The following is a 9,872-nucleotide window of genomic DNA, read 5'->3' as shown; positions in this document are numbered from 1 at the left end:
AGAGCGTCCATGTCCGCTATAAGGGTGAACCAAGGCTGAGCTCCGCTCCCCACGGAAGCCCCCACGCCGGTCTTTGCCATCGGCCACGTGCACTCGACGCCGAGTGAGTCGAGCTCCGATCTCACGAGTTGACTTGTCTCGTTCTCCTCAAGCAGCTGAATTTTGCTTGCGAAATGCCAAAAGTCGAGTGTTTTCTGCTTATCCTCCTCTCTTTTAACCTCATTGCCTGAACCTGTGAGACGTTAAAGAAAAACCCATTTCTCAGCAGAAGAGGAAAACTGCAATAGAAATAGAAATAGGAGGAAAAAAAAAAAGACCCATACGCGAATGTCACTAAAAACTTTTTTTTTAACCAGATTTTTCTCAACAGCTTAACACCAGCTAATACACTTTTCACTCCTGTGGCAAAACGTGGAACGCATGTATGGCAATGGAAACATATTTATGGCTTTAAAGTATTAATTTTTGTTTTTTCTTCGAGTGGGTTGAGAAACAGGAAATCCCTTGAATCTGATTCAAATTCAGGGGTATGAATTACAAGGATTTAGATGGAAAACAAAATTAACACATCGAAATCTCAAAAGAATCTTCATTTTTGGTCAATACACCTGATTTGAGTCGAAAATAATGAAATGCAATTTCAGGGTTCAGCTCAGCTCACTGATCTGGCACTATCAGAGCTGGGTCTCTCATAGAATTGGTCAATGCCGGAAAATTCTTGGTCAGTCGTGCGGTGAAACAGACAAATTACATTTATTTTATAATTTTTTATTACATTTATATAATTTTTTAAATTAACATTTATTTTGGTCATGATTAAAATTTAAAAAACATGACAACCAAACACTGGTTCAAATCACATTTCATGTTAGAATCAGAATCATGCATATACACATCTAAACGAAGGTTCTAATCACTCTGAATTATAATTCAAATCATGAATCATGATTCTGAATCAAAAGACTCAAATCACCAAACGGACTCAAATCATCGATTCAATTACTTAAGATAGGACTAATTTGAGCGATCTGAACTTTGGTATTGTCGACGTGAGTGGTATAATACTTGAGATTATATTTTTAATGATAAATGTACCACGCCCATCTCTTATAATACTCGTAACTGGGAAGTTATTCTATATTTACTACTCAAATTTTTTTACCAAACGAAACAAATCTTGCAACTGTATCCGTTTTGATTTGGAACATGAAAAATATCAATCTTAAATAGCCAAAGATGAAAAAATATCAAATATATATATATAGGAATGGTCTCTCATCCGGCATATGAAATATGCCTGAACAGTCCGCTCAGTAATTGCAGCTGTCGGATTGAAATTTAGACGATATAGATAAAAAGTTTATTTCTCTAACGACCTCTCCCTTTCTCAAAAGCACGAGCACTCCCAAACCCATTTCTCCCTCGACCTCTCTCGACCTTCCTCGAGCTTCATCGACCTCCTCAGCAGCCACCTCACAGCCGGCGGCTTCCTCCAGATCCGCCCGGGGATCGCCGCCTCGGGTGGGGATGGGCTTCACATGGCGAGGATCAGTGGCTTGACTGAGGAAGGCTTACCGGCAGCTGGGAGGGATCTTCGGTGCTCACCATGGTTTCTCCTCAGCTTCAAGTTTCAGAGAGAGAAGCCATGGATGACCCACCTCGCTTGTGATGGCTTGTCTCTCTCTCTCTACCAAAGTTGAAGAGACCCAAGTGTCTCTTCTATTAGACTTCCAAGTAAGTTCTTCATTATAATTCGTATGAACCTTTTTCTGGGTCTGCCTAAAAATCCTTGAAAATTAATTGAAAAAGAAAAAAATGAATCTTTTTTTGTGTGGTTAGGTGGAAGAGAGTAAGTTCGTGTTTGAAGCGAAAACGATTAAGAGAATGGAGCTCCTGGTGCTCTCAACACTCGAATGGAAGATGAACCCAGTTACTCCAATTTCGTTTCTTGATTCTATCATTAGGAGGCTTGGCTTAAAAGACCATCTCTGTTGGGAATTTCTCAAGAGATGTGAGAACATTATTCTCTCTCTCATATCAGGTGAGATTTGAGAAGATATTGGAGATTAATTTCCTTAAAAATTAATCATAATTATAAACTTATCTCATTCCTGTTCTCAACCATTACACTTTAATATAATGAAAGAGAGTAGGATAGTTCTGATTGATTTCCATTTGAAGTAGATGTCAACGTTATGTATGTGTTTTGGGTTCAATAATTTTGTTGTTTAAGTGTTTGCTAAATTGTTTAAGTGAGTGTTCATTTGTTACTTTTTAGCATTCAATTGTTTTGAAACAAAATGATGAAAGAAAAAGGTTAAAAAGAATACTATTACATGTTTTTAAAAATTAAACCATCAAACGCAGTTTCAGGTTTTTTTTAAACAGAAAACAATCTCAGAATAAAACTACCAAACGCATTTTCAGAAATGATTCTAAAATAGAAATGAAAACGTTTTCATTTTCATTTTCATTTTCATACAGAAAATAAAATCATTTTGAAATGAGTTCCAAACGCATACATTGTTTTATGTTCTTTTCTTGAATGAATCTTGATCAAGAATCTGTGTTGATTGGAAATGAGAAAGAAATCGCCTTTGTAAAGGCTCTGTTGTGATTGACATTCAACGTTCTTGTTATTAATTAGGTTTTACTTTGGATCTAATTTATGTGGAGCTTTTGGATCAATTGACCCATAACTTTCCTTTAAGTCCCAAGATTTTGAGCTTAAGAAATATATATAGATATATATTTATTTATTTATTTTAGTGGGTCAGAATTTAAGGTTGTGGTACTTTAAGAGTCTTGTGCTTTCTTAGATTTGCAGATATAAGAAAAGACGATGGGATCTCAAGCAACTTGTTGGCTCTGGCTGAAAAAAAGCCCGCCGAGCTGCTGAAGCTAGCGTTAAGTGCAAGTGAGAGTTATGGCCATGTTTTGCAATGGCTTCTTTATGTTTCACATTGCTATTGGATCTGAGGCATAGTAAACCTCTAGTTTCCTTCAGTTTTTTTATCCTACTTTCTTTTTTTATTCCCTCGCCATTAGTTTTGTTTTCATTCATTTTTAAATTTTGAATCTATGATGTTAGTTGTAGATTTGATGATATACTAATATTCTAAATTTTGACTAGTTTTTTTGGTATTGTATAATTTTCAAGACATACTTAATCAGCTGATGTTTCTCACCCTAGTACCAGTTTTTGTTTGCAATTACTGAAACGACACATAGCTTCTTCTCAGGCAACATGAGAATTTCTTGTTCTACTTTCACTTTTTTAACCCTGATTCTTATTCTATGCTGAAATGAATGACTGAAAAGAGAATTTCTCATTTTCATTTTTTATATTAGGCTTTGGAAAATACTTTTATCTATATAATAGAAAGCACAAAATGAATCACTGTGCACGCTCGCTTTCAACCAAAATGACATCGTTTTGGTTGAAAATTTTTGACCAACATGTGGTCGTTTTGGCAGGAAAGGGAGCGTCATTTTTTTTTTCAATTGAGTTTCGATGTCCCCGCTCTCTTCCACTTTCCCCTCTTTCTCTAATTGGTTTCTCCGATGCCGGTCTACAGTAATTTGGTGGGCCAGTTCCTCATACACTTGCTGAATGCATGAAATAGCATGGTTTTTACTTGAAATCGTCATATAGATGTTATGGTCATAGATTGTACAATTCACTTATTGCTTTGGCTCTTTTTGTTAAACAAATACAGGAAACAATCATCATGCATATAGTCTTTATCATTGATCACGTCTATGTTTTTAGGGATTTATTTCTTAATCTTTCAATGCGAGGTTTTGATTTTTTGATTTATTTATTTTTTACTAGCTCCCACAAACTTTCATTGTGACATTTAGACTGATACGTATTTAGATATTGATAAATCCCTTGCAGTTGTTGTCCTTTTATCATAGAGAAGGCATTCTGATCTTGTACAACTTGAAAGTAGTAATTGCAATATTAGATTAAACTTGGTATATTATAAATAATTAAATCTGTTTATAATTCCTCTATTTTCAATCATCTCCCGTGATAGACACATAGTTAATATTTGTAAATCTTGCAGTTTCGCATTGACAAACTCATGAGCCAATGCTCATGGTCTAAGTATTACAACCTTCGGCTACAGAAACTCTTTGCATCATTAACAAAGCTGATGATTTGAAAGAAGTTAGGAAATTTAAATTACAACAATTAAAAAAATCGCTGCTTTAAATATTTGAAATCTAAATCTTCAACGATTTAAAAACTAAGTACATCCATTACTATTAATGCAAAAAAAAAAAAAAAAAAAATACTATAAAAAAAAAAAAAAAAAAAAAAAAAAAAAAAACCTTCGTGACTCCAAAATCCAAATACAAGTACAAAATAAGTGACATCGATATTCATTGTTGCATTCACGATCATCTAAGTTAAAACGACGATTATGGTTTCTGTTTGGCTTCTGCAAATATACATCTTGGTTTCTATTTGGGTTCTGCTACTCCATGTGCACGTTTACATATTTTCTAACTCATGGCATTTTACATTTTTACGCCTTCACAGAGTAATACACTGTATTCTCCCATGTAATAATTCTAACTTCATCCTCATTATTCTTTCCATATTCAATCTCCTATTTGTGTCTCCCTACTAATTCTTTCCAACCTGTTAGAACGACAACAATATTCAACCTCCAAATGACTAAAGACTTTTTCAAGCAAAAATAACTTCCAAAACAAATTCAATAACATGAACTACCACAACTCAATCAATATACATATTACTATGTTATATGTTCACTTAATTTAAATAAGAAATACATGTATATTGCCGTTTCCTACAGCATAACGTTAAAAAAAAAAAATAAAAAAAATAAAAAAAACTTCCAAACGACGTTTAATAACATGAAATACAACAAATCAGGTAATATACATATTAATACGTTATGTGTTCACTTAATTGCTATAAAAAATACATGTTTCCATAATTAATATACATTGTCGCTTACGTTCATTAACATGAAATACAATAAGTCAGCCAATATACATATTAATACGTTATGTGTTCACTTAATTGCTATAAAAAATACATATTTCCATTAAAAATATACATTGTCGCTTACATTCATTAACATTAATATACATATTTTTATGTTATATGTTCATTTAATTATTATAAATATACACACTTCATGTATATTTATACAAATCCGGTCTCGTCAGGCACTTTCCAAGCGCTGACCAGACTTTGCCTATATATATATATATATATATATATATATATATAACAAAACGTTTATTTCTTGCAAATATTCAAACACGCTGAACGCTCCATACAAAAAAACAAAACAAAACAAAACAAAAGACACCGTTGAAACCCAGCTGTAGCTACTGGCTGGTCTACAATATACTTAATAAAAAAGCCTCGACATGACTTTATTCTATTGCAATACAAGTACTCTAGCCAACTATTATTTCACGAGGAAAAAAAAAAAAAAAAAACTAATTTTAGCTATTTATTAGTAAGCGTGGCTAACTACGTACTTTGGCCCCCATCATACGAGAACCATCTGATAATTACCATATTACTTTTTTTTTATTCTTTTTTAAGTTTTTTTTTTTTTTTTTTTTTTTTAATTTTTTTTTTTTTTTTTTTTTTTGAAAGTTTTTGGTTGAAGATAGTCTTAGTAGTTACCACGACCAAGATAATCAGTCCTTAGGGAACCGATGTAACCTCCAAGGCCATACGGTTGGAATTCACTAATTGTCATATTTGGAAAATATCTACTAAGATCCACAGTCTGCAAAATACCACCACCTATTCCTGAAATTCTAACCGCGGATGGTATTCTAATGAATGAACCAGCCGTCGTTCCCGGTATTCGTGTGTTCACCACCACCCAGAAATCTGTCAGCGAGTTCTTCTCGATATTATTAGGTCTTCCCTGGAAAGTGATCAGATCGACCGTCGTAAAAGCGTTCGGCCCGCTGAGCCATAGTTTTTTAACTCTGTTTGCGTTCATCTCAGCGACGAGGAGGTATGTTCGGTCATAACTGAGCGCAACCCCGGCTGCTCCTGTAAGTCCTCTTAGTAGCACTGTTGTCTCTCTAGTGTTGGGATTGTATTTTAGCAACCTTCCTGTTGCATCGCGAGCATCAATGGCTTGTAGAAGTTGGCTGCAAAATTAAAGTTGTATGTAGGCGTCATTCAATTTATTAATTTAAGTTTTTAATTCGAATTTAAATGTAACTTTATGCGAGCTTTTAACTGTAGTAGAAAAAATTATAAGTGATTTCTTGTGAGAGCTTTTACTATTATAACAAAACTGGAATTGAAAACTCAAATCGATGAAATGAACGAGACCGTAATTATTGCTCTTTCCAGATGATACTTAAGTTTTAGTTATAAACATTACTTCATTTTTGAAGAATTTTGAAACGTATAAAAGACAGTTTCAAAGCTGTTTGGGCATAAAACAAAATCGAAAAATTGAGGTGTTAAGTATTTTAAGAAAATTATAAATACCTTAGTTGAAACTGAGAACTAAAGTCAGTGAAATATACATCTCCAGTTACTTGATCAACATCCAAATGGAAAGGAAATTTGAAGGGTACTCCTTCTGCGCTGGTGGCAACATTTTCTGCAAGTCTTCCATTAGGTGGAACCACTACGAGTCCTTTATAAGCATCCGTCACATATAGTTGATTTGTCCTAAAGTAGAAGCTTATACCCAATGGTCTCCCGCAGATAGCTCCCCTATCTGGATTATCATTATTATCCGTGCCATCACACACTGCCTTCGACCTGAATATAATAATTCATACTCGAGATCAACACATCAATTATATCGAAAGTTATCGTGGAAGAAATGAAGATCGTGTATGTGTTGAGTTATGATAGTTTCTTTTCTTATTAATAAAGTTGGAGTGGCATAGCCTCCCACATCATAACAAAAAATAGTGGACACGTTTGGTTGATAGGTCTGAACATAAATTTAAATTTTGTTAGAGAAAACAACGTACAAAAAATCTGAACAATGCGAGTAATAATGCGAAAGAAATCATGTGCATATTATGTGTGTACTATGATAGTTACGGATTAGTGCGGGAGCTATCTAGATCAAATATAATGATGCCTAATAACTGAAATTATTGGTACAAAACGTTTTGGGAATTGGTTTATTTCAATGAGTTAGTCCGTGATAACAGATAATAAAACAATCCGTTACCCAGTGGGACTGGTGAAGGCAAAATCAAAGAAACTGTTTTGTACAGGATCATATCTCAAAATTCTGCCGTCAGAAATACCGGTAAAGGGTCCTCTTCCGGAGGCATCGAAGGCTAGGGAGAACGGACCTACGGCTGTTGATGGTAAATCATACCTTTGAAAATTACTAAAAGGTTGGGAAAAAACTAATGAGGGAATAGAGAAGAGAAAGATGATAATGAAGAGCATGGTTACTGATCTTTTTTTTTTTTTTTAGTACAAAAGCTTGAAGTAATATTAATGAGCAGGCATAACAAATATTACGCAAGTGGACCGCTATTTATAGGCATATATAACAAACTTAACATCCTGATATATATATATATATATGTGTGTGTGTGTCTATATATATATATATATATATCTACATATATTCTGCAAATTGCCTCATCTAAAACAACTTTTGAATGAACCAACAAAGTATATCTAAAAAATGAAACTAAATTTGTCAAAATCATCTTTCAATTCCAAATTTAGTTCAAATGTAAGTACTTCTATTTTCATTATCATATTTTACCGACAAATATATATGGCGTGATTACTCATAATCATGTGATGAAGTTTTGTTGTACGTATTTGACGTAAATGTTAGCAAAATTCTTCTTTTAAATGTGTTTCTGTTGCCTACTTCTTTGTGTACATATTCAAAGCGTTTCTTTTAATAATAATATCATAACTATTTGCGGCCTTATTATTCTTAAAATTAAATATCCTTGGCTTTGAAAATGAAAGGTAAGGAACTCCAATTAAGTATTTCTCCAAGCAGTTGGAAGATTATTAGTTTTAGTCACATGCAGACTGTTCAATAAAATATATGCGCCAATGAACTTACATAGCATAATTTGCTTAAATCAATCTACTTGGGTTCGTTAGGGTGTTTGGAGGATGAGTTCAAATCACCTTGATTTGAGTTCAAATAGTGTTTTCTCTCATAAAAATTAATTTGAATTTAAAAAATTCACCGCTCACAAAATTTGAATTTTAGTTCAATCACCTAATTTGAATCCACCTTCCGAACGGGCTATATATGTGAGAATACAAAAGCTATATGTCATCAAATTTCTTCTTTAGTGATCTATTTCATAAGCAAACCCTAACCGAAAATAAAATGGTAATGGTACTGCGGTGAGGATAAAGCGTAGCCTTGAAGTTGTTCACCTTTTTGTAATAGTTCGGTCCATAATATAACGTATGATGTTAGTTTGTGTGCATAATATTATGTGTCATGAAGTGCGGGTTTTAATATTATATGCTTTTTGTGTTCCCACTTTAACAGATAGAAGTGCTTTTATTTGGTTTCATCTCAGCTTAAAATTGAAGAGGAGAATATCCTTTTTTTCCAGGAAATCTGGCATGCGAAGACTTTGTTTCTTGTGCTTATTTATTGCCGATATATATATATATATATATATATATATATTGAAAGATCTGTTTTTTATAGAGGTGTTCTAGAGAGTGTTATTACACTTTCTATAACACTGACGAGTAACTATAATGATTATGTGGAAAAATGTCAAAGTAATCAAGCAGAAAATAATAGTGCAGAAACATAAAGAACACCAGAAATTAGTATCGCAGTTTGGTGTCCACACCTATATTTGCGGGATCACGCCTAAACAGTGAATAATCCACTAAGTCTTAAAATTACAAACTGTTGAAATTCAAACTAGCCGAGTATTAGATAAGTGATAGGCTCCTAGAATCGTGAGATAATAGCTAAGGATCTGTTGTAAGCTAATCCCTATAAATGTGTAAAGTAGTTCCTAATATCTAGGAGGTCTCTTAGGATAAGATCTTATCTTTTGCTTTTGTATAAATACCCTTCCGGTCCATTCAATTAATAAGAGGAAATTCAGATTATTCCAAACTTCATGGTATCAGAGCCCTAGGTTCTCAAAACCCTAATTTCCTAGCCGTCATCTCTAGCCAACCCTCAACATGGCCGAATCCGACCAAACCTCCGGAGACTCCTCATCCTCTGTCTCTCAGAATGTTTCTTCCAATCCCCAGACCACAAATGACCATAATCTTACTCCCATCACCAGCCACAAACTTAATGGACACAACTATCTTCAATGGTCTCAGACCATGATGATGTTCATTAGTGGACGAAGCCGTGATGACTATATCACCGGTGCCGCTGTCCAACCAGGCACCAGTGATCCTAAATTTAGGACATGGAGAGCAAAAAATAATATGGTCATGTCTTGGCTAATCAGTTCAATGACGACGGAAATAGGTGAGAATTTCCTTCTCTACACGACTGCCAATGAAATCTGGGATGCAGTCCGTGACACCTTCTCTAGCAGTGAAAATACTGCTGAACTTTTCCATGTGGAGAGTATCCTCCAGGACCTACGACAAGGAGATCAACCAGTAACCACCTACTTCACCACTTTGACGCGGTATTGGCAGCAGCTGGATTTATTCGAAACTCACGAGTGGAAGTGCTCGGATGACAGCAAATACTTCAAGAAAATAGTAGAGATCAAACGCATCTTCAAATTTCTAATGGGGCTGGACAAATCTCTTGATGAAGTACGCGGACGAATTTTAGGCACCAAACCTATTCCAAGTCTTCGAGAAGTGTTTTTTGAGGTACGTCGGGAGGAAAGCC

General features: G+C 34.3%; 1 protein-coding gene across 1 annotated transcript; it reads right to left on the bottom strand.

Annotated features, from left to right (window-relative positions):
* Positions 1-5,672: 5,672 nt before the first annotated feature.
* LOC21387820 (protein STRICTOSIDINE SYNTHASE-LIKE 12) lies at positions 5,673-7,444 on the bottom strand. Its single transcript, XM_024174560.1, has 3 exons — positions 7,371-7,444; positions 6,515-6,793; positions 5,673-6,165 (listed from the first exon to the last, which is right to left on the bottom strand). Exons 1-3 carry the CDS (start codon positions 7,442-7,444, stop codon positions 5,673-5,675), a joined length of 846 nt encoding a protein of 281 aa, XP_024030328.1.
* Positions 7,445-9,872: the final 2,428 nt, after the last annotated feature.

This window comes from Morus notabilis, unplaced genomic scaffold (assembly GCF_000414095.1).
Source record: "Morus notabilis unplaced genomic scaffold, ASM41409v2 Scaffold1800, whole genome shotgun sequence".
In the NCBI taxonomy this organism is placed as follows: domain Eukaryota; kingdom Viridiplantae; phylum Streptophyta; class Magnoliopsida; order Rosales; family Moraceae; genus Morus; species Morus notabilis.
Note: the sequence above shows the minus strand (reverse complement) of the source record. Positions and strands in the feature narration are given on the sequence as shown.